Here is a 25634-nt window from a genome sequence, read left to right as displayed (position 1 = left end):
ATATAGTCTTTCACTTCTGTTTCTTGTTCCTTTATTTTTCAGACCTTTTCCCCCACTTTCAATCCCAAATTCATTGGTAAATATCATAGTTCTGTAACCCCCAGTCCACTTCTCAAGAGTGATTTCACTATCACTGAACCCAGGTGAGTATTGCCTATCTCAACTTCAAGTGAATGCATCCAACGGTGGTCCAAGATGCTGACTAGACAGTAGAACACAGGGTAAATACCAGGATTAAAGCACATATGGCCTGTAAATTCCAAAACAGAATTATTAAATTGACAACTGTTTTGGTACATTTGACATCTGACTTTGATGCAGCATCAAATTATCTACATCAAGGGTTTGCTGTTTTTGATCAAAAGGCATGGGATTCCATTCGGGACATCAATGTACAATTGGTACAATCTCTTTCTTTTGAGAATGTGAATTTTATAGTCACCCATGAATAGTGTGAGCCTGATCATGTGCAAAGTATACATATGATAGACATTTTTCCTACATTATCTTCAATCCAGAAAAAGCTAAGAAGATTTTTGATCATTGTTTTCTTGAAAATTTTCTGAAAGGAACGAACAATTTTGGAATCATCAGGTAAAAGGCACCAAGGTAGTGTAGCAACACACACAAAATGCTGGAGGAATTCAGCAGGCCAGGCAGCAACTGTGGAAAAAAGTACATCCCGATGCTTTGGTCAGAAACCCTTCAGCAGGACTGGAGAGAAAACAGCTGAGGGGTAGATTCAAAAGATGGGGGGAGGGGAGAGAGAATCACCAGGTGGTAGGTGAAACCTGAACTGGGGAGGGATGAAGTAAAGAGCTGGGAAGTTGATTGGTGAAATAAGGTGAGAGAGGGAAATGGGGATGGGAAATGGTGAGAGGGAGGGGGGAAGTTGGGAGGCATTACCAGAAGTTTGAGAAAACGATGGATGGACATATCAGAATGGGAATGGGAAGTGGAATTTGGCCATCCATTTTAATTCCCATTCGATACATCTGTCCATGGCCTGCTCCACTGTCGTGATGCGACCACACTCAGGTTGGGGGAACAACACCTTATATTTCGTCAGCCTCCAACCCAATGGCATGAACATCAATTTCTCAAACTTCCGGTAATGTTCCCCAACCACCCCCCACTTTTCAATTTCCCATCCCCTTATCCCTGTCTCACATCATCTCACCGTCAACTTGCCAGCTCTTCACTTCATCCCTCCCCCTCCAGGTTTGACCTGTCACCTGGTGGTTCTCTCTCCCTTCCCCACCCAGCCCCCCAGCCCTTTTCTCTCCAGTCCTACTGAAGGGTTCCAGCTCAAAATGTCAACTGTGCTTTTTTCCATAGATGCTGCCTACCCTGATGAGTTCCTCCACCATTTTGTGTGTGTTGCTTGGATTTCCAGCATCTACAGATTTTCTCTTGTTTATGGTAGCGTAGCGGTCAGCGTGCCACTGTTACAGCTTAGATCTTTGGAGATTAAAGCTCAGTTCCAGCTTTGTCAGTGTGGAGTTTGTGCATTAGGGGGTTTCCTCAGATGCACCAGTTTTCTTCCAGAGTCCAAAGACCTACCCGTTAGTAGGTTAAACGGTCATGTAAGATTGTCCTGTGATTAGGCTCGTGTGTCTGGGCGGCACGACTCATTGGGCTGGAAAGGCATGTCCTGTGCTCTAAGCTGTGGTTCCCGAGTAACAAGGCAAATGCAGCTTCACATAGAGGCATGCCCTGATGCACAGCATGACCTTCCTGGTAATTGAGGAGTTATCTGAATATTATTGCCTCTCTGATCAAATGGGTAAAGGAAATTGAGATAGATACAGTTTGGTTTAGTGGGTAACATGTGGTCCACGTACACTTGGGCCACTAGGGGTATGTTTGTTGTGTTACCCATCACACTGGAGTAGTTCTAAAATTTTCTCTGGTAACCTTGGGATTTAAAGGACAAAAAAATGGCTGGCTTGACTTTTCACTCCTTATCACAGTTTAACGAAGTGGAGAAGTCTTTTGTTTTATCAGCAAGGGAGATATCAGACAACACTTCAAATCAGCCTATCGTACTCTCACCCGTTATCCTCACAAATGTGCACTTTCATGCAACGTGCTGGATATGGAAGCAGAAAATGCTGGAAACACTCAGCGTCTATTGTTTTGATTTTCATTGGATAAGAAACGTCTGGCTCACTTATTTTCATTCCCTCCTAGCTGAATGCACTGGTCGCTTACTTAAGATAAGTTAAATTACTACGTGTTTGGGATTTAACCTGAGGATTTTTTTTTGTGACTATATCTGGTAGTGCATTACCTGCAGACAGATGCAGACTCTGACATTTAAGACAAGAAATCGAAATGGATTTAAACACTGAAGTGTACATCAAAAGATGTGATCATAAAGAAGTTAAACTCCCTGGCAAAGCTTGAGAGATTAGGCGTTTCTTGATAATTGTGTTGAATTTATGTATTGTTGTTGGAACAGCAAATGGCATTCTTTTACATTGTTTTAATGTGACAATTCATTAAACACCAATAGTAAGTAAGCCACCAGTAACATTAATTCACGAAAATAACATACTAGCTTTGTTTAACTAGCATTCTATCATCGATGACAGTCATTCTGCTGTTCATTATGATTGTTTACTGAGCTGATGGAAGGCACAGGGCTGTCATTTTATCTCCAGACCTTTGAAATTGCTTTTTGTTTTATTGAAATCTCCAGAGTTTACATAGGTGTTCAAAAGTAAATTGCAGAAAGAAGTTACCCACGGAGTACTCTGTAATCATAGTAAAATAACAAATAGTTAATTAACTTTTTAATTGAGTTGCTTGTGTCATCACTAACCTACTACAGATTTCACTGCAGCTTGAACCAAACAGATTTTTGTGTGGACAGACGATCAATTTACAGCCCAAACTGAACACAAGGAATCCAATATTTAACATTTTCCTCACCCCTCTTTGAACTAAGAATGAATGGAGCTGGTGGCTCTTGAGTTCTATCCCACAACCACATCGGATTGCCTTTCTCTCTCCCTCCATTCCCTTTCTAAAATAATTCCCTTCTTTCCTGTTAAGCGTCAGCACCTCCCTCACTAGCCCCACCAAATGCCTGAAACCATCATCAAAGACCCAGACTGGACTAATATACTCACTCAGAGATTGACCAACCTGTGAGCATAGTCATATACAAGCTAGAAAATTAAATATTCAAACCAAAAGCACATTTTCTTCCCTGCCCCTTGTTAGTTTATGTATTTGAAGTTGCCAGTTATTAACTGTAGATACTAAAACAGATTTCATCATCCAACCAAACCAAATCTCAGGCTTCCATACCTAGTTTGTATGGACCATGAATGAGGAAGAAGATTATATCAGATTTGAACTGTCTAAGCCATCATATTTGAATGGCCGGTTTGGGTAGAGGTCTCCACCTCTAGCTGAACTCAGCAATAGAACTCTGTGGTTCAGAAGCATTCAGCCTTGTATCTGCACAGTAAAAAATAGCTGCAAAATCGGCTTTGAACAATTTTTGCTTTGAAATCAAAGCCTTATATAATCTCACAAAAGCAACACTTTGAAGAACATTTCACATTCAGTGAAGAGCTGCTGAGGGGTGGTGATAGAGGCAGATGTATTAGGGACATTTAAGAAACGATAAGATTGGCACATGGGTTAAAGAAGAGTGGAGGGCTACGCAGGAGGGAAGCGTTAGATTGTTCTCAGAGTAGGTTAAAATGTTGGCACAACATTATGGGCCAAAGGCCTATAATATTCTATCTTCTAATAGATCAAAGTTCTAAGTAAATTTTATCATCAGAGTACATACATGTCACCACGTACAACCTTGAGTTTCTTTTTCCTGTCGGCATACTCAGCAAATCTACAGTATAGTAACTCAACGGGATCAATGAAGGATCACATGGAGCACAGAAGACAACAAACTGTGCAAAGGCAAACATAAATAAATAGCAATAAATAACGAGAGCATGAAATAACAAGATAGAGAATCGTTAAAGTGAGATCATTTGTTGTGGGAACTTCTCAATAAGTGAGTGTAGTTATCCTCTTTTGTTCAAAAGCCTGATGGTTGAGAGGAAGTAACTCTTCTTGAACCTGCTCGTGTGAATCCTGAGACACTTGTACCCTCTACCAGATGGTAATGTCATGGTTTCTCGTGCCCCACAAACGACCAGGAGATGCAGAAGATTCTTCAAGAAGGGTTAATCTTTAATTTGCAAATCAAAGCTGAGACAGTCATTGAGCTAGTCGCTGATTGCCCACTGATCCTTGGACATAGCATTTTTTATAGCAATCTCCTGGTTTAGTTGCATTAGCATATGCAATCAGTCTATAGTTGCGTATCACACGTACATCCGCCACTATTGTTTCTACCCATTGACTTAATCATGATCTAATCTACATCTCTTAGCTACCTCTCATTAACACACCATTGTCTACTACATTCTTAAGATTTCATTCTCCTACCAAATTGGGTACATGCATAGCAAATAGCAAACTCAGACTACATAATCTACATCTCTTAGCTTCCTCTTATTGACTTCTACATTCCTAAGATTTAATTCTCCAGCAAATAGCAAGTTGCAACTTTTATACTCCAATAGCAGCAGCGTGAAAAGTGCATGGTCACTGATGGTAACTATTTGTTTGTTTGACAATAACTGTGCTGCATTTTCATCCTTTTTCTAAATAACTTTGCTTCAGTATAATGCATCAAATTCATGATCTAACTAAATGAAGGTGAATCTGTTGAATTGTACAGATGCTATTTCTATGCTGTGCTGATGGCGATTTGATCTCATATTCTCAGGTTTAAGAAAAGAACAGAACTTTCACTGCCCTTTTCCTGCTGAATGCACAACAGAGAATGAAGTGCATGTGTTAACCTTTCATGACCTTCTTTCCTGGCTTCATTCTGGGACCTTTGATTACTGAATATTCCGAACCCTTCTGTCTAGGTCCATGAATGACAAACGGCTATTTAAGCAAAAGAAGTTGAAGAAAAATATTACTTTTAGGAAAGGCAAGAACGTGGATGAAGGACTTCAGTAATATGGGGCAGTCAACAGAAACTGGAATTGTCCCCACAATCAGAATCAGGTTTAATATCACTGGCATACAGTTCTGTGCAAAAGTCTTAGGCACATGTAAAAAACATGCTGTAAACCAAATATCCTTTCAAAAATAATGAAATGAAAAGTTTCTAAATATCAAAAAAATACTACAAAGAGCAGTAAACTATAAAAAAACTAAATCAAATGAATACTTGGTATGACCACTCTTTGCCTTTGAATCTGCATCAATTATCTGAAATACCCTATTGTGCACTTTTATAAGGAAATCATCTGGCAGGTTGGTCCAAGCATCTTGGAGAACGTGCCACATTTCATCTGCAGTCTTTGACTGTCTCACTTACTTCTATCTCCCTAGGTAATCTCAGACAGCCCCGATAATGTTGAGATCAGGGCTCTGTGGAGACAGTACCGTCAGAAACCATATAAAAAATCGAGTGTGCTTAAGACTTTCGCACAGTACTGTATGTTGTGAGATGTTCTTTTGCAGCAGCAGTACATAATAATGAAAACTATAAATTACAATAATAAGTATGCACAGTATAAAAATATTAAATTAAATAAATAGTGCAAAAAAGAGAGGGGAAAATAGTGAGGTAATGTTCATTGGTTCAATTGTCCATTCAGAAATCTAATGGCGGAGAGAAAAAAACTGTTTCTGAAAAGTTGTGTGTGTGCCTTCCGGATCCTGTACCTCCTACCCGATGGTAGCAATGAGAAGAGGGCATGTCCTGGGTGATAGGAGTCCTTAATGATATATGCATCTTTTTGAGGCATTCACCTTTCAAAGGTGCTAGGGTAGTTGGCGCCCATGATGAAGCTGACTAAGTTTACAACTTTCTGCAGCTTTTTCCGATCCTGTGCAATGGCCCTTCCTGGTTGAGAGAAGATTTTATAGAGGAAGTAAAACTTCCCTTTTATTGGTAGTTTAATCTTTAAAGGACAGGTAAAGAACAAAAATTGGTAAAAGAACCAGGAATAGACTAGACACTATATTTGTTCTCCAAATTGAGCTCTAGTGCCTGAAAATGGTGACAAAGCAAGATTCAACATTCACTTTCGAAGAAACAAAATCTACAAAGAACTGACATGGATACAATGGGCAAAAAAGTTGCTTCTAAACTGTAGGTTTCTTTGATTCTCCAGCAAGTAAGGCAATGGGAGAAAACAGTTTGTTATATACTAGGCAACACACACAAAATGGTGGAGGAACTCAGCAGGCCAGGCTGCATCTGGAGTAAATAGTCAACGTTTCGGGCCGAGAATCTTCATCTGTACTGGAAAGGAAGAGGAGAAGTCAGAATAAGAAGCTGGGGGCGGAGTGGAGAAAGAAGCACAAGGTGGTAGGTGATAGGTGAAACCAGGAGACAGGGAGGAGTGAAGTAAAAAGCTGGGAAGTTGATTGGTGAAAGAGATCAAGGGATGAAGAAGGGGGAATCTGATAGGAGAGTTCAGAAGACCATGGAAGAAAGGGAAGGGGCAGGAGTAATAGAGGGAGGTGATGGGCAGGTGAGAAGAGAAGGTGTGAGAGGGAAACAGGAATTCTAGTATTCCGGTATTCTAGTAATTCTATTAATTATTGTATATTTTGGTATTATTTTGGAAATACTAAAACAAACATAACAAGTTCTGTACGTAGAGGTAAATTGTATAATCACTGGAACACTATTCTTTAATCTTACTCAGTAATTCATCCTGTTACTGTGTGTGGTCATGCTCAATATGTTATCTATGTGATGATATCTTCAGCACTTGGCATTGAGTCAAAAATATTCCATTCCAATAAACCCTTTGTTCATTCATGAGATAAATGTATTGAAGTGTGCACTGTCACAGCTGGTCTGAAGAAAAAAAAATCTCATTCAATGTACTTGATCCAGGTAAATAACCAGAGGCCACAGTGTGTACATACAGGGAGCTGTCCAGAAGACATGACTATAGACTGTGTATTCTCAGTCTGGCTTCTCACCTTTCCAGCTAATGTTACTGAGAAATGATCAAAAGTGAGAATTATGACATGCAGACTTCTGATTGCCTTCTGGATGTGGTCAACAAATTGAATCTATTGTCATCTCATAAGAGAGACTCAAAAATAAGTGTAAAGGCAAAACTGTTCACAGCAAGCCTGACAAAGCCTGGTGGGAGCAAAAGATGTGGGAATGGAGAGGGTGGAGCACTGTGGGAGGGGTTTGGCTCAGGTGGCAAAGAAGGAGTGCCAGCCCCATGACACCAGGCAAAGTCATTTGATTCCAAACAATTGATTTATTGATCATTACACAATATCTCACTGGTGCTTGCTGCTCTCTCCTCTCTCCTTCTCCCCTCCTCTTATCCCAAGCATGATTCCTCTTCCCTGCCCCTTTCTCACTTTCAGTCCACAAAAGAGACCCGTATCAGAATCAGGTTTATCATCACTCATGTATGTCATGAAATTTGTTTTTCTTTTGCGATGCAATGCGTAAAATTACTACAGTACTGTGTAAATGTCTTAGGCACTTATATATAGCTAGGTTGCTTCAGACCAGGGGTCGGCAACCTTTACCACTGAAAGAGCCATATGAACCCGTTTCCCACAGAAAAGAAAACACTGGGAGCCACAAAACCCGTTTGACATTTAAAATGAAATAACACTGCATACAATGTTTTTTTTTTGCCTTTATGCTATGTATAAACAAACTATAATGTATTGCATTTATGAAATCGATGAACTCCTGCAGAGAAAACAAAATTAAATTTCTGCATGCAACAAAAACATTTTGAACTCCGAAAAAAAGACGTTGGGTTGAAGGTTACTTTTAAGTAAAATACTCAATGTCTATTTGAGTCCTTCTTGGATTTATGAAAAACACCAAACTTAAATTGTCCGCCAGCAGGAAACCAAAAATAACGTCAGCCAGCTGTCAACCTGAAAAATAAGAGGACTATTTCACTGAACCATGAAAAAAATATGAATATGCGTAAAATAATAGGCAATTAAAATATTTATCATACTTGGTTAATGGGATTTCTGCTCCTGGACCTCAGCGCACAGCGTCTGCACATCAGGGCTGTATGACATCATCTTCATCTTTACACAGGATCGCAAGCTGTCATCTGTGAGGCGTGCGCGATGTTTGTTTTTAATAAAGTTCATGTTGGAGAACACCTGTTCACATACATATGTGGATCCAAAGATCGACAGGATTCCAAGCGCATACTTTTTAATGTTTACATAAATGTCGGGGATAGCATTCCATGTTTCGAACACAAGTTTGTCTGTTTGGGGAGGTTTTCAATATCATTCCAACTGAGCAAGAACGGCCTTCTGACGGGCAACATCTTCAAGGTCTGCTGTCAAGCGTCTAAACTTGGACACCCATATGTCTTTGTCGGCTGTGTCGGCCAGTTCCATCTCAAGATCAGGTTGACTCACACCCGCCAATGCAGTCGTATTCAGTAGGGCTGGATCGATGCTTAGGGGAGTGGCGGGTGTCAGGCATTGGCAGTGGTGACATATTAATAGTGATAAAAAACACGTTGTAGCGGTGTAGAGCTACACGCAGCGCTAAAATAACGACACGGAGTCGGTAAACTGCAGTCAAAGATAACTTTATTCGAACTATACAGCCTTGCTTTTAAGCCTCCCTCAACCCGCCGCCCCCCCCCCCCCGTGGGCGCGGATGCTCCAAAAGACACGTACTCACAAACCCCCGTAGGCTATCTCCCTTAGCCGGAACGCTGGCAAATTGTGAGCCGGTTCGGATGTGCCAGGAAAAGGGTCGCCACAACGTTTTATTTAGATTGTACAAGATCACCATAATCTTCAAATTTAGAATTACATTTCAAAAACTAACAAACTAACATAAAATACATTTTATTTAAATACTCATCATTTATTTTCCAAAGCCACAGGGAGCTGCAGCACAGAGATGAAAGGGGCGCATGCGGCTCCGGAGCCACGGGTTGCCAACCCCTGCTTCAGACTTACACAGTACTGCAAATACTGGCCAAGTCAATGGACAAAATCTATAGTTTTATGATTAGATCAATTAGTTCCTAGGATGGAGATTTGATTTAACCTCTAAAAGGTGCCTCTGACAGCGAAGAACTCCCTCAGTTTTAGCCTGTATTATATGCCAAGTCTCAGGAATGTGATACCGAGGCACATAGATCAGTTGGAAAGTTGGACTGAGCTGTGGCAGATGGAATAGTATTCAGACAAGTGTAAGATAATGCATTTTGGGTCATCTCATACCGACAAGTCATATACAGTAAATTGTAGAGACCTTAGTAGTAATAATGTGCAGAAGCACCTTTGAGTGCAAGTTCATAACACCCTGAAAATGGCAACACAAATCGATAGGGTGGTGAAAAAGATGTTTAGAATACTTTCCTTCATAGGCAGGGTTATTGAGTATAAAAGTCCATGGAACAACCTGGTAAAGAATGTGCTAGAGGTGGGTACAATTTAATGAATAGGTACAGGGATAGATGGATGTGGGCCAAATTCAGGAAAGTGGGTTCAGTGTTGGTAGGCAGCTCAATCAGCATGGATGAGTAAGAGCAGAGATTAATGTTTTCAAGATGTACAACAATATGACTTGTTGATTTTCACTGTACATTTAAGTCTCAGCTTTTAGGACTTTCTGGTTTGCATTTCTCAGAAAGAAACAGCTGAGACAAGAACCAACAACCCAGGTGACCTCTCTGGCAGGATGGCTGCGCCTCCTGGAAGATTGTTACTTGTAAATTAATGCAGTTATGTATTAAAAGGCATGATGTGAAACAAAAAAAAATTACAAGGACCTTTCCTTCTCCTGAAGCCCATTTAAGCAATGACACATGGAAAAGTTCTCTTGTCTTGTGTCCTTAATGGTTCTGCCGACACAAAACTCATATTAAACATCGACACGGATGATTTAATCGAATTTCAAAGAAAATCAATTCTTTTTTTAACAGCCTCAGTGACAAAAGAATTCAAAGCCCATCAATGCATGGAACCTGACTGATTCTCCTCTGTACCAATGACAAATCAACAACATTGAAAGGTCAAATGGCCTGCCTTCCTCTGGCAATGACTAAGAAGGAGGTAGTGGGGGGGGGGGGGGGGGAGCAGTGGGTGTGCTTGCTCACTGAAGTGTTCTGGTCAAGCGCAATTCCAGCTCACTTCTGTCAATGTCACTGTATGCTGCTCACATTTATTAAGCTTTTGTGCAAAGTAATGGTGAGCTTGAGGAGTACAAGTGACAGTTTTTATACCATTGAGATAAGTCGGCAATAAGGAAGAAAATCTTAAGAGAACTTTCTTCTTAAAATATTTGAGAACCATTGAAAACATTCCAGTTTTGGTAAGTCAGCGGTGAGCTAGCATATCATGCATATTAATGAACCACGAAGAGTCAAAGCAGGGGTCGGCTGTATGGCACCCACATTGCCGACTGCATAGAGTGCATTCAACTTTTTCTGACATCCTTGACAAGCACTCCTGAGGGGTGAAGGCATTTGGAAATGTTAGTTCTTAAAATCTGACCTCCTGACATGCAGCATTAGAATTCCTGACCTGTGGAGCAGCGCCATGAGATCAGCTGGCTCAGTGATCCACAAATTTAATAAATGAAAGCCTTACTTGTTCTACCCCGACCCCCACAACAAATGGATCACAATCCTTTCAAGGAGCTGCAAATTCCCGGGAATGCAAATCCCATGGCTGGGCCAGTGAGTGTCACGTGTGTGTGTGTGTGTGTATATATATCTTTTTTTCAAATTATTTTTACCTTGTGAACTTTCTAAATGAATAGTGAGGAAAACTTCAGGACTTAAGAAAACTTCCTCCTCAGAGCATTGTTTGACAGTCAGAATCTGCATCCCAGAGTGGAAACAGAACATGCTTTTAAGATTAGGGCTGAGAAATTCAAAGGTGACATGAGGGGCAAGTCTTATGCAGAGTAGTAGATGCCTGGAATGGATTACCATGGATTGTACTGGAATCGGGCAGTTTGGTGGAGATAGAGATGCTTTTAGATAGACACATGAATAAGGAGAGATATGGATGATAAATAAGAGGAAGACATTTAGTATAAATTGGCATCAAGATCAGCATAACTGAGTAGGTAGATGGCCTGTTCAATACTGTACTGTTTAGAAAAAAATGTTAATTACCTTTTTAATTAAAGCCTCATAGACCCTGTAAACTTTGATGCCACTTCCAAGCTCGTCACATACCACTGAGTGGGAGCCATTGACCAGTACCTGCATGAGGTACAAAACTTGTGGAAAAATGGGATTGAATACTTTATAAAATGATAGGACTAATAGTCTCTATTGGTGCATCTTATACCAGTTTACTTCACCTAAGCTAAACCTACTCTACTTCCCCACTAAGGATAATTTTGTAGCCATTATGAAGTCAGCTATTCTTTTTCTCAGCTTGAAGGAGCTTCCATATTATTGTCTAATTATATGTTGAAGTTTTCTGAAACAATTAAACAAACAGTTTCCAACATACTTCTCTGTTCAAGGTTGTAGTGACCTTGAACATTTTTTGTGCACTGCCCAATGCAATTTTTACAAATAACAAATCAAAACCTGGCCCATCAGCAGCAAGTTTCCAGATTTTTGAGTTTGCATAGGCAGAGACCCCTGACTCTGCAGCTGGTCACAAATGGCATTCAACAATTGCTTTGGCATCACATGAAATGGTGTTGAGCAGATGGCTTGGGCCTTGTATACAAAAGCAGGTTTTACTGAGGCGACTGAGATTAGCCTCGTGTTATTTAAAGGGCTGACCATACCTGGGATGCTGCTCGGAAATCCAAGATAGAGAGTTTTGATTAGATTAGCTGTCTTTATCGCATGTGTTGCAAAACTTATGTGCAGTGAAATGCATCATTTGTGTCAATGACCAGCACAGTACTGAAGGTGTTCTGGAGTGGCCCACAGGTGTTACTATGCACCAACATAGCATGCCCACAACGTAATAACTCTAACCCATGGGTCTTTTTTGGAATGTGAGAGGAGACCAGAGCACCCGGAAGAAACCCACTTGGTTATGGGGAGAACATACCAACTTTCTAGAGGCAGCGGCAGGAAATGAACCTCAATTTTCCAGTTGCTTGTGCTGTAAAGCATTATGCTGACTGCTATGCCACTGTTGGCCCACTTCCAGATGGGTGGTACCTTTAAGTTTTCTCAATAGTGGTTATTGCCCCTGCAAACTGCCTCCCCCTCCCCCAAAATAAATACTACTGGTGCTGTCAGTCCGCTCAGATTTTCTCTTCTGAATGTTCCTTTATCCTTGTCCATTGTTCTCTTCCCAACCAACCCTTCCCGTCCTCCATTAAACCCCTTCCATTGCATCTCACCCACGGACAATTGTTTATGAAGTCATTTTTGATGGGTATTTCAGCGATCCAAACAAAGGAGACAGTTCCTGCGCAGAGAAAGCCAGTCCCTGTGCACCTGAGTATCTTTGGCCTATATTTCCAAGCCCTTTTCAATTTCTAGACCAGTATATTTGCAAGCTGGAGCAGGAACACAAGGTCCAACAGATCCTGACAAATGTCAGTGCACCACAAATCTGATCACTTTTCCACACCCACTAGTTGGATATTTAACGATCTTATTAAATAGATAAATAAAAAGAGACATCTGGAAGTTGCAGTAGACCCATGTGTTCAGAAATGAAAAAAAGATGGAAAACATTTGAGATGAAAACTCTCTGACAGAGCTATTACAGCAGACCAGGAGTAAAGCTGGAACCTGATAAAAAGCAACATCATAGATCATTTATGCTGAATTTGCTTGAAATTCTGTTGAAAAATACAGATAGAAAGAAAATGGAATCTGTGTGAATTAATTTCAGTATCTAGGTGGATATAGGGCAACGGCCTTTTTTCATGTTTTAAACGTTCAAAGTATTAGTCCTGTACTTGTTGAAGGATGGATGAAATCAGATTTTGTTAAACCTTACAAAAGTGTTGTTTGAGGTTGTTTACTGTTTGATAACGCAGTTGCTTATAAATATTCCCTTCTGCGCCATTTATCAGTCCTGTAACAGCTTCCTATTTGTGCACCATCTGTAATATTTATTGTCATGTTCGTTACCCTTTACAGTATTATCAGTTCAATGTAGCTAGATCTTGCCAGCAGCATATTGTTGGAAAACAACAAAATTGAGCTAGTCTCTAAAACAAATTAACTAGATTGAAAGTTTCTGTCTACGTGTAGAGAACAAGATTTCCCAAGATTGTATAAATTCTGGTAAGACAGTGAAAGCCAGATACTTTTTTAAAAGTGTGTATTTCTTCTGAATCTGAAACCCAAGTATTCAGAAAAGTTTAGTTCATCAGCATAATCAGTTCATGGTCTCCGCTACTGCCACAATGAGGCCACACTCAGGTTGGAGGAGCAACACCTTATATTCCATCTGGGTAGCCTCCACCCTGATGGCATGAACATCAATTTCTCAAACTTCCAGTAATTGTCCATTCCATCCCCCCCCATTCCCATTTCCCTCTCTCACCTTACTTCCTGACCTGCCCATCACCCCCCGCTGGTGCTCCTCCATCTTCTCAGCTCTTTACTTCACCCCTTTCCCTCTCCCAGTTTCACTATCAGCTACTACCTCGTATTCCCCCCCCCCCCCTTACTCTGACTACTCTGTATTTCTCCAGTCCTGATGAAGGGTCTCGACCCGAAACATCAGCTGAACTCTTTCCATAGATGCTGCCTTGCCTGCTGAATCCCTCCAGCAATTTTTGGTAATCCTTAGAAAAGTGTAGTGGTTTCTTTCCTGTGGCACTGAACCACACAAACTGGTGCTTAGACCATACCACATTCACTAAGCTAAACCAGGTGAGTAGTTTTTGAATTTCAAGGGTGAAGGAATCCAGCTAATAAGGTTTGACACAAAGCAAGATAAAAACTCGGATCCCATACCTATATCTGTATCTCCTTCCCCATCCACACTATCTCCATCTTGTCCCTTCAGTCGAAGTCTCAAAACATCCAGCAGATTTTCTCATGTTTCTGATTTTCTATTCCACTGTGAAGTCTCCTTAAGAGATGTCTACCCCTGAAGAAGTTTAAATCTTCCCTTCAACGGGCGTTCGGTGAAACCCTCTCTCTCTGATCCTCCTCTGTGATCTCTGCAGCCCTCCAACTTTTTCACCATGTGCTTCTCTGGCTCTTGACCTTTCCCACCCACCTGGCTTCACTTATCACCTTCTAGCCAGCCCTTTTCCCCTCATTCCACTGTTTAATTCAGGCATCTCCCCCCCCCCACCTTCCCTCTGAGTCTTGAAGAAGGGTCTCGGTCCGAAACATCGACTGTTTACTCTTTTCCAGAGCTGCTGCCTTGACCTGTTGAGTTCCTCCAGCATTTCGTGTGTGTTGCTGACCATTTAGGTTTCCTATCATTTCCTCCATCACTTCAAACAGAAGCTGTTGTCCCTGTTCTGCCACTTGCCTCCTTGAACTTCCGCCCATCTCTTCGGATTTTCCACGGATGAGTTGGTATATCAATGTAAATTAATTCAGTGTAATTACTTTCATTTCAAGAGAACTAGAATATAAAAGCATAGTTGTAATGCTGAGGTCAGACCACATTTGGAGTATTGTCAGCAGTTTTAGGCCCAATATTTAAGAAAGGATGGGCTGGCACTGGAGATCCAGAGGAAGTTTACAAGAATGATTCCAGCAATGAAAGGGTTACTCTATGAGGAAACGTTTAATTTACGCTTGGCTCTGGGCCTGCACTTGCTGGAATTTAGAAGAGTCGATGGGGGTGGGTGGGATATCATTGAAACCTACCAAATATTGAAAGGCCTGGATTGAGTGGACATGCAAAGGATGTTTCCAATAGTGGGAGAGTCTAGGACCAGAGAGTACACCCTCAAAAATACAAGGGCATCCCTTTGGAACAGAGATGAGGAGGAATTTCTTTTGCCAGAGGGTTGTGAAGCTGGGGATTTCATTGACACAGATGGTTCTGGAGGCCAAGTCATTGGGTGTATTTAAAGCAGATATTGATAGGTTCTTGATTAGCAAGGGCAAGAAAAGTAATGGGGACAAGGCAGGGGAATAGGGTTGAGAGGGCTGATCAATCAGCCATGATGGAATGTTGGAGCAGGGCTGAATGGCCTAATTCTTGTCATTTGTCATATGGTTAAAAAAAAGACTGTAACACCAGGGGGAAAATGAATTAAAAAGCAGTTTCTGAAGATAAAAGGATGAATTACTTGACCTTATGCTTGAGCGAAATTGTGAATTGCAACATTAATGCCTGTCAGAGGACTTAGCTTTAAAGGAACATTTTGCTTCACAGTGGGTTTTAAAATGTTGAACTTTGTGTAGTTAGAGCAAAGCTGTAGTGGTTCCTGGCTATAACAAATGCAATTCAATAGCTCCAGCTTTATAATCTACCATTTACGTAACCACGGTGGTTTAAATTGTCCTGTGTTCCTACTCCACAGCATTTTCTCCAGGGCAAGACGTCCATATAAACATGGATATTCCCCCTGTGTCTGAGCAGATTATGGAGACTCTCAATGACCTTGCAAAGTCATTTCAAGAAATGGCTGACCGGTGTTTACTCGTGCTTCACTTGGAAGTCAGGTACAGTGTTGTTGTTAGCACACCCACCAAACATTTTCACAGCTCCTTTTCCCTATTTATATTAAACTGGCATGGCTTTTCAAATGTTATTCCTTCCCTGAAGCATCTGAATACAATTTAATGTGCTAAACACAGTATCAATGAAAATATCATTTTTAGTTGATGTTCCCTGATTTTTTTATGTCACGTCCAAAAATCCTTTGATCAAGGAGTTTTTCTTTACTTCATTTCTCAGGCATCACACCATTCATGATTCGCTTGAAGACTTAGATACTCGAGGAATGATCTTCATTGGGGCAGAATGGTCCTCCTCTTTATTGTCATTATTTTAATTTAACCATTTGAGATGGTTGGAACTTTGATTGTACCCATCAGAATTAGGTTTAATATCACTGGCAGATGTTGTGAAGTTTGTTGCTTTAAAGGAGGCGTATAATGCAACACATGAAAAAACTCTAAGTTACAATAAGGAATATCAATATATATTATATAAATTGAGAAAAATGAAGTAGTGTTCATAATTAGTTTATTGTCCATTCAGGAAACTGATGGCAGAGGGGAAGAAGCTTTCCCTCTGTTTTTGATTTGCAAAATATTTGCAGAGGTTAGCAGTGACTCCAAACAGAAGTTGCCAAGATAAAATTATGAAAATGAGAAATTCTTGCTTTAACAAAGCACCAACGTGATTCAAATGGTTTACATGCATTAAAAACCGATCTGCACATTTCATACAGTCAGCCGCTTGCTACACAGGCAGTAGCAACCTCATTTCACCGCTGCCTCATGAGAACTGGATCAGCACTGCTGAAGTACTTCCATGGCAATCATGGAGCCATGGAAATATGTTCAACCTTTAAGAGTTCATGACAAACAGCATACTGGGGGTGGAGGAGAGGCACATGGCACATGGATCTTACAAGGAAGATAGTCCTTGAGCATTGATGCACTGAACAGACCAGGATCAGTAACAGAAATGGGTCAAAATAACATATGGAGGCTACCAGCAACACTGTTGCTGAGTAATATTCTATATTTCTATGTGGGAGGGATTCTGTTATAAATATAGTACAATTATGTTTAATCATACCCCAATGAAATAGGGGCATGCCTGTCCTAGCATGCAAAGTCAACAGTGATATCTAACCACCAGTCTGCCTCACCTGGTGGAGAGCAAGGGGCATGATAGGACACAGCAGAAGTGATGTGAAACCAAGGAAGACACCAGTTTGTGGTAACTGCTTGTACCATTGGAACTGTCCCAGAGGGTTCAAAACTCTCCCACACAAGTTTCACTGTCATCAGACATCCAACACATTTAATCAAAATTGATTTTTAGATCTCTTTGATAGAATGATTTCCCATCCTATGGGAAATGATTCTATTAAAGAAAGGGTTAAAAAATCAATTACTACCATGGTGCAGGTAAACTTTTTGTACTTGTGGAACAGCCAGCCGCAGTAAAATAATTACCAATTGTTGTTAATGAAGTGGATCTAAGGAAGCCTTCGATGCGTTTCTATTTAATTTGATCGGAGTTGTGGAGTGATAATAAAGGCTGAAGATCTTTGAGAATTTTACCGTATTGTGACTCACTATTGCAGCTCAGTAGTTTGAAGATTTTACACTGTCCTCCTTTGTTTCCTCAGAGTTCACTGTTTTCACTATCTAATCCCACTGGCCAAGCAAGGCAACTATGCCATTGTTGCAAATGCAGAGAGCATGGATTATGACCCCCTGGTGGTGCGACTGAACAAAGACATCAGTGCCATCGAGGAAGCTATGAGTGGCAGCTTACAGCAACACAAATTCCAATACATTTTTGAAGGTAAATTAGTTGAAACTTAATCAATACAACTGCATGCAATTGCACCAGGAGTTTTTTCAGACCATTGATTTTCAGCCATTAATACACAAAAAATCAATTGTTGAAATCACTGTTGGATTCAGGAAAGATTTATTCACATCAGCTGACAAACTATACTCCCATTACTGAATTACAATCATGTACAGATACACTGACAGACAAGCATAATTATGAACTAAATTGATGTAGTGTCTCCCAGTTGGTTGCCCATCTAATAGCACATTTGCATTGTCTATCTTTACCTCCCGAACAATTTATGAATTTCCCTGAAAGGGAAGTTTGAGAGCGGATCTATTTTTAAAACAAAATCTATATGCAAACACATTGTCTAAAGACAAGTACATTAACCATTGGTCAACTTGGAATTTGAAATGGTGCTGTGGAGAGAATACCAATGTGAAGAGTGGGAAGTAAAGTTTGTGCAGTGAACGTGTGTGAATAGATATATCTTGCACACAATGCATCTCATATCCTCACAACACCACAAAGTGCTTTATGCTTTATGACTGCTGTTTTGAAACATAGTCAGTGTTGGAGGACAGGCAAGCATGATGGCTGGTTTGCAATTAAAGAACAGATAATCTATTTTTAGCTATGTTCATTGTGAAATAAATACAGTATTCTCATGCTTATTTCAGCCTTTTCCCCTGAGATTAGAAACCTACTTCGGAACTCCCTGCCCCTTACACTCCTTTCATTCTCAATTACTAAGCTACCTTCCTATCTTACTATTTTTCAGTATAGCTCAGGCATTAAATTCTTGATGTGTCCTGTTTGTCCACTCAAATTATTCAAGTGAATCAATCCCTCAATTTCTTGCTCGATCAGTGCCACAGTAAGGGATAACGTGGAGCCCTGTACTGACTGAAGTGCAGAAGTACTGCATATATCCAGAATTTTTTTGCCCGCTACCTTTAAGAGAGAAGAACTTGGGAAAATATGCAATTTTTTGTTATTTTTTATATATTTTGCAGTTGCATTCACATTGTTTTTCTGTACAGATCAGTCTTATCCAATATTTGTCACCCTCATTTATTTGGATTTGTCATTGATGTAGGGCTAGAGTCAGAGCTCGTCCTGTCATCAATTTTATCGTTACAAACTCATCCATTTATTTACAAAGCAACTAGATTATCTTGCAAAGATACATTACCAGATGACAGAACCCCTTAGGGAAAACACTAGGGGCACCAGGAAGAATTCAGTGAATACTAGAATGGTACCAAGACTGTTTTGAGAGCTTATACTTAGTAAAGCAAGAACAGAATTTATGGAGGATGAAGTTTGTGACATGTTTAAATTCAGGGGGGAATTATTGCCAAGTTGAATGAAGAACATGTCAGAATCGGAATCAGGTTTAACATCACTGGCATATGTTGTGAAGTATGTTGTTATGGCTTCAGTACATTGCAATACAAAATAATTTTAAACCCATAAATTAAAATAAAATATATATTTAACATTAAATTAAGTAATGCAAAAAGAGAGCAAAAAATAGTGTTCATGGATTCATCATCCATTCAGAAATCTGATGGCAGAGGGAAAGAAGCTGTCCTTGAAATGTTCAGTGTGTGTCTTTAGGCTCCTGTATCTCTGCCTTGGTGGTAGCAATAAGAAGAGGGCATGTCCTGGGTCTTGGGGGTCCTGAATGACGAATGCCACATGCTGCCTTTTTGAGGAATTGTCTTTTGAAGATGTCCTTGATGCTGAGGAGGCTAGAGCCCAAGATAGTGCAGGCTGAGTTCACAACTTTCTGCAGCTTTTCTGATCTTGTGCAGTGGCCCTCCCATGCCAGACGGTAATGCAGCCAATTAGAATGCTCTCCATGGTAATCTGTAGAAACTTGTGAGAGTATTTGGTGACCTACCAAGTCTCCTCAAACTCCTAATGAAATGTAGCCACCGTTATTACCAAGTTAAGGAAAATGGAAAAAGTGCTTCTGTAGGAATTTGGGAAGTTTGAAGTTTGGGGAAGTTTTTCATAAAGAATATGACCATGCAGACTGGCCGCACCGACCAAATATCCCAGCTCTATTTCCAGCTGCAAACTGTTGATTTTTAACTTGTTGATTTGCTATGTAATTTTGGATTACAAAAGAAAAAAAAAAGTAAGAATTCCTTCTTATAATTGTTCTGCAAATAAAAATCAAAGTGAGGAGGTATTGAGAGAATGATCAGGGTATTATAGGAGCATTTGGGGTTTGGGCCACTAACTGTAGGGAAGAAGGTAGTTCTTTGCTGCAGGTTTAACTAGAATCCATGGAAAAGCACTTCTACTCCCTTAGTTACTTTCTTCGAATCTAGGTATTGGTTGATGTAAATCCAAGTCAGGATATTGATACCTCAGTCTTCTCTGAGGATCGTCACCTTATCATGGTGGAGAGGCTTGTGAGTTTCTGATACACCAGGAGCGACACCATCTGAGTTCAGCTTCTTGGTGCCTAACTCCTGGTAGGGTCACCCGCAGCGGTAAGGTTCCAAAGAGCAATCCAATGAAGCCCTCAGTGGTGGAGATGGCAGAAGATGATGACACATCACAATGGCAGTGAAGGCAGAGCAAGGCTGCAACAGTGAAGGGACCCCATCACCTTGTATTCCATGCCACTGGACCCTGACCCCAAGCTGACAAGGACCGTGTAGTGGCTGCCCGTGCAACAGCTTCTCCACATTAAACAAATGTCATTTACAGGCATTCTCCATTAAGGAAATCCATCCTAACATCCCAGAAACCCCTTAGGGGAACATCATACTCGATCTGAGAAATCGCACTACTATTTTTGCATTTGACTCATATTTAAACAAATTCAATCATATGAAAAGAATGTCAAGTTGAACAGGCTATCAAAGGATTACCTGTATACAAAGAACAAATCCTTATTTGAACTGAGCGCTGCAGAAAAGGAGGAATTTAAAAATTATAGTGAGGTAGGATGGCATCGCAGCCCGCAAGGTGATGGTTAAAAGAAATGATGGAATAACAATTACACTGTCATGCAAAACTCTGCTGACCCTAATAGAATGAAGAATGTTCTGCTCATTTGAAGAATTATTGAACATTAATTATATTCCTTTATTATTTTGTTACCTACGGGAGAATTGAATGATTGCATCACTGTTAATTTGAGAGAAGATTTAATGTTTCTTTCTGCATTAAACCTAGGCCTGGGTCACCTCATTTCTTGCATTTTGATCAATGGTGCACAGTATTTCAAGAGGATCAGTGAATCAGGGATCAAGAAAATGTGCAGAAACATATTCGTACTGCAGCAGAACCTGACCAACATCACCATGTCTCGAGAGGCAGATCTCGACTTTGCAAGGTTAGTATAGGAGAAGCTGGGAACTGTCTCATTAAAAGCAATGATGTAAGGCAAGAATAAAATGTAATTTTCTCGCTTTCGTTGTCAAACTCCCTTTGGATAAAGAAAAAAACTATTAACTGTCTTTGTTGCCAGGTAGAGCTACAAAATACATAACAAAAAATGGCTTCTGGCTGAGACTCACCAGAAATAGCAGAGAAATGCTGGTCCTTTAATCACAAATATGGGAAGCCTAACCTTCAGGGATATAAACACAGCATCAAAGTTCAAAGTAAATTTATTACCAAAGTTACCAGATACAACCCTGAGATTCATTTTCTGAGATTTATTTATATACACAATATATCCGATAACCATAATAGAATCAATGAAAGACCTCACCAAAAAGGTGAACAACCAGTGTGCAAAACACAACAAATTGGGTAAATACAAAAAGAAACCAAAAGAAAAGATAAATAAATAAGCAGAAAGATGAATAGACAGACAGACAAGTAAGCAAGCAATTAATATCAAGAACACGAGATGAAGAGTCCTTGAAAGTGAGCAAACCATAAATCCAAAAATTAGTTTGGGAAACACCTCTTCATTAGGAAATGGTAAATATGTGAAACCTATGCTTCACTTAGTTCTTAACAGTCATTAATAGAATTTACATTTAAGAGAAAACTCATAGGATGGAATATTAATTAATGGAATGCATTTTAGACTCTTCTCCAGATACACCCAGTGGCCATTTCATTAGGTTCACCTGTACACCTAACCATTGCTATTGGTTGCAGAGATACATGCCGGGGGAGATTAGTGTGGAGGGATGAATGAACAACGGAATCACAGATGGAATGATCCCTATGGAAAGTGGGGGTGGGAGAGGTAAAGATGTGTTTCTGAATCAGGGTTAATATCACTTTTATATGTCATGAATGTAGTTATTATGTGGCAACAGTACATTGCAATACATAATAAAAACTGTAAATTACAGTAAATATAAATAAAATTTAAATTAAATAAATAGTGCAAAAAGAGAAAAAAGTAGTAATGCAGTTTTTCAGGGTTCGATGTGTACTTAGAAATCAGATGGCAGAGGACAAGAAGCTATTCCTGAATCGTTGAGTGTGTGCCTTCAGGCTCCTGTGCCTCCTCCCTGACTGTAGGAATGAGAACAGGCCATGTCCTGGGTGATGGGGGTTCTTAATGATGGATGCTGCCTTTTTGAGGCATCGCTTCTTAAAAGTATCCTGGATGCTGCGGAGACTAGTGCCCATGATGGAGCTGATTTGAGTACGCAAATTTCTACAGTTTTTCTGATCCTGTGCATTACCCCTCCTCCCCCCATTCCTGATGGTGATGCGCCCAGTTAAAATGCTCTTCGTGGTACATCTGTAGAAATTTGCGAGTGTCTTTGGTTACATACCAAATCTCCTCAAACTCCTAATGAAATGTAGCCACTTTTGTGCTTTCTTTGTAACTTCGTAAATATGCTAGGCCCAGGATAGGTCCGCAGAGATGTTGACACCCAGGAACTTGAAATTCCTCACCCTTGCCACTTCTGATCCCTCAACAAGGACTGGTGTGTGCTCCCTTGTCTTACCCTTTCTGAAGTCCACAGTCAATTCTTTGGTCTTACTGATGCTGACTACAAGGTTATTACTGCGACACCACTCAGCTGGCTGATCGGTTTTGTACGCCTTCTCGTCATCATCTGAAATTCAGCTGACAATAGCTGTGTTGTCAGCAAATTTATAGAAGGCGTTTGAGCTGTGCCTGGTTACACATGTGCCTCTATACATGGGTGTAGAGAGAGTAGAGCAGAGGACACCACCCTTGAGGTGCGCCAATGTTGATTATCTGAGAGGTGGAGACGTTATTTACCATCTGCACAGACTGTGGTCTTCCGATGAGGAAGTTGAGGATCCAGCTGCAGAGGGAGGTACAGAGCCCTAGGTTTTGGAGTTTTTCTGAGTAGAATTGTAGAAATAATTGTGTTAAATGCAGTGCTGTTGTCAATGAACAGCAGCCTGACTTAAGTATTAAATTTGTCCAGATGATCCAAGGCCACGTGAAGAGTAATTGAGAATGCATCTACTGTAGACCTATGGTGGCAATAAACAAATTGCAGTTGATCCAGGTCCTTGCTTGGGCAGGAATTAATTCTAACCATAACAATTATGTAAATACTACTGGATGATAGTTGTTAAGACAGCTCACCATGCTCTTCTTGGGCACTATTATGATTGTTACCCATTTGAAACAGGTGGGAACTTCTGACTGTAACTGTGAGAGATTGAAAATGTCTTTGAATACGTCCCTCAGCTGGTTGGCACAAGCTTCAGACCCCTACCAGATACACCACAGATACCAGTCACCTCATGAGGGTTCACCTTCTTGAAAGACATTCTGACATCAGTCTCCAAGACAGAGATCTCAGGACCACCGGATAACACAGGGATCCTTATAGCTGTAGTTTTATTCTCTCTTTCAAAGTGAGCATAAAAGGTGTTAGCTCATCTGGGAGTGGTAGGATCCCATTGAATATGGCGGAAATAGTAGAGAATGTTACACAGTAGTAGTTGAGGACAAGAGAAGCTCTATCTCTGTTAAGGTGGCACGAAAATGGAGTGAGCACAGATGTCAGAGAAATAGAAGAGATGCTGGTGAGGGCAGCATTAATGGCAGAGAATGGGAAACCCCATTCTCTGATGTCCTGGAAAGGAAAGCCAGGACATCCTGGGAACAGTGGAGACAGAGGAACTGAGAAAATGAAATAGCATTTTTCCAGGAGACAGGGAGGCAAGAGGTAAAGTCAGGATAGTCTTGGGGAGTGGTAGATTTATAAAAGATATAGGTAGAGAGTTTGTCTCCGGAGATGCATACAGAGAGACTGGGAAAGGGAGAGAGATGTCAGAAATCAACTAAGAGAAATTAAGGCCAGGGTGGAAGATGGAGGCAAAGTTGATGAAATTGACAAGCTCAGCATAGGTACATGAAGCAGCACAGATGCAGTTATCAATGTAGCACAGAAATATTTGGGGAGCATTACCAGGGAAGGCTTGGAACATGGACTGCTCCACGAAGCCAACGAAAAGGTAGGCATAGTTGGGGCCCATGTAGATGCCCATGGCTACCACTTGAATTTGGAGAAAGTGGGAGGAGGCAAAGGAGAAATTGTTGAGGGTGAGGACCCAGCTCTTCCAGACAGAAGAGGATGGAGTGAAATTGGTTGGATCTTTTGTGGAGAAAGATCTGGAGAACTTTAACGACTTCTTGATGGGGTTGAAAGTGTATGGGGACTGGACATCCATAGTGAAGAAGGCAAAAATAATGTTGGCATTTATCTCAAGGGAGGGTGGTAGGCCTCCGTTAGTCCCGATAGACTATGGATTTGCACCTTGGAAAGTTTCCAGGGCACAAGCCTGGGCAAGGTTTTTTTTATGGAAGACCGGCAGTTGCCCAAGCTGCACGTCTCCCCTCTCCACGCCACCAATGTTGTCCAAGGGGACGGAATTAGGACCCATACAGCTTGGCACCAGTGTCGTCGCAGAGCAATGTGTGGTTAAGTGCCTTGCTCAAGAACACACACGCAAGCCTCAGCCAAGGCTTGAACTAGCGACCTTCAGATAACTAGACGAATGCCTTAACCACTTGGCCACGCACCAACACTCCCAAGGGTAATAGAATATAAAAGCAAGGAGCCTTTAAAAGGTACAAGTCAAAAGTTTGGGGCTTCAAATCTCAGAAAAGGATGTTTTATCATTGGAGAGAGTCCGGAAGAGGTTCACGAGGATGATTCAGGAATGAAGGGGTTAACATATGAGGAGCGTTTGGCAGCTTTGGACCTGTACTCACTGGAATTTAGAAGAATGAGGGGGGATGTCAATGAAACCTACTGAATGTTGAAAGGACAAGATAGGGTGGATGTGGAAAGGATGTTTCCTTTGATGGGAGTATCCAGAACTAGAGGGCACAGCCTCAAAATCGAAGGGCAACCTTTTAGAACAGAGGGAGGGAGGAACTTTCTTAGCTAGAGAATAGTAAATTTGTGGAATGGTCTGCCACAGACTGTGAAGGAAGCCAAGTACAAGGGTATATTTAATGTTGATTGTTTTCTGATCGGTCAGTGCATCAAAGGATATGGCGAGGGCAGGTGTATGAGGTTGAGTGAGATCCGAGATCAGCCATGATGAAATGGCGGAGCAGACTTGATAAGCTGAATGGTCTAGTTCCCCTGTGTCTTATGGTCTTATGGTGCAAATGAGGTGATTAGGGCCAAGGAATTGAAAGTTGTTGAGGAGGTCGAGAGCACGTGAATTGCACGGATGTAGTTGGGAAGGGACTGAAAGAAGGGGGATCAAATGGAGTCGAGGAATGAAAATACGAGTTTAGGGAAGCAGGGTCAGGCAGAGACAATGGGCTACCCAGACAGTCAGGTTTGAGGATCTTGGGTAAGAAGTAGAAATGAGCAAGTGCATGTTAAGAGAACTGTGAGTTTGGTGACAGTGGATGGGAGTTCTCCAGAGATGATGAGCTAGTGATGGTTCAGGAGACAGTGGTCTGATGGTCCAGAGTGGGGTCCTTTTCAAGGTGGAGGTAAGAGGCAGTGTCTGAGAGTTGCCACCACACTACAGTGGTACGCTCTTTGCAGATTTGATGGTAAGGTTGGAATTGGTGCAGAGAGAGTGGAAGGCTGTGTGGTCAGAAGGAATAAGGTTTGAGGCAAAGAGAGTAGTGCTAACGTTGAGCTGGTTGATGGCTGGTCAGTAACTAAAGTTGAAAAGATCCAGAGCAG

The 25634-nt window shown here is 41.0% G+C and overlaps 1 protein-coding gene across 1 annotated transcript in view; it reads left to right on the top strand.

Moving 5' to 3' along the window:
• The window catches only part of exoc4 (exocyst complex component 4), a 502794-nt gene that overhangs the window by 463011 nt on the left and 14149 nt on the right, over positions 1-25634 (top strand). The window contains exons 14-16 of the mRNA XM_059987073.1: positions 15527-15668; positions 17315-17493; positions 20692-20851. Coding sequence (XP_059843056.1) covers positions 15527-15668; positions 17315-17493; positions 20692-20851 — 481 coding nt within the window. The remainder of the gene's footprint in view (positions 1-15526; positions 15669-17314; positions 17494-20691; positions 20852-25634) is intronic.

The sequence above is a fragment of the Hypanus sabinus genome, chromosome 13 (assembly GCF_030144855.1).
Source record: "Hypanus sabinus isolate sHypSab1 chromosome 13, sHypSab1.hap1, whole genome shotgun sequence".
Taxonomy (NCBI): Eukaryota; Metazoa; Chordata; class Chondrichthyes; order Myliobatiformes; family Dasyatidae; genus Hypanus; species Hypanus sabinus.
This window is presented reverse-complemented; position numbering and strand designations above follow the sequence as displayed.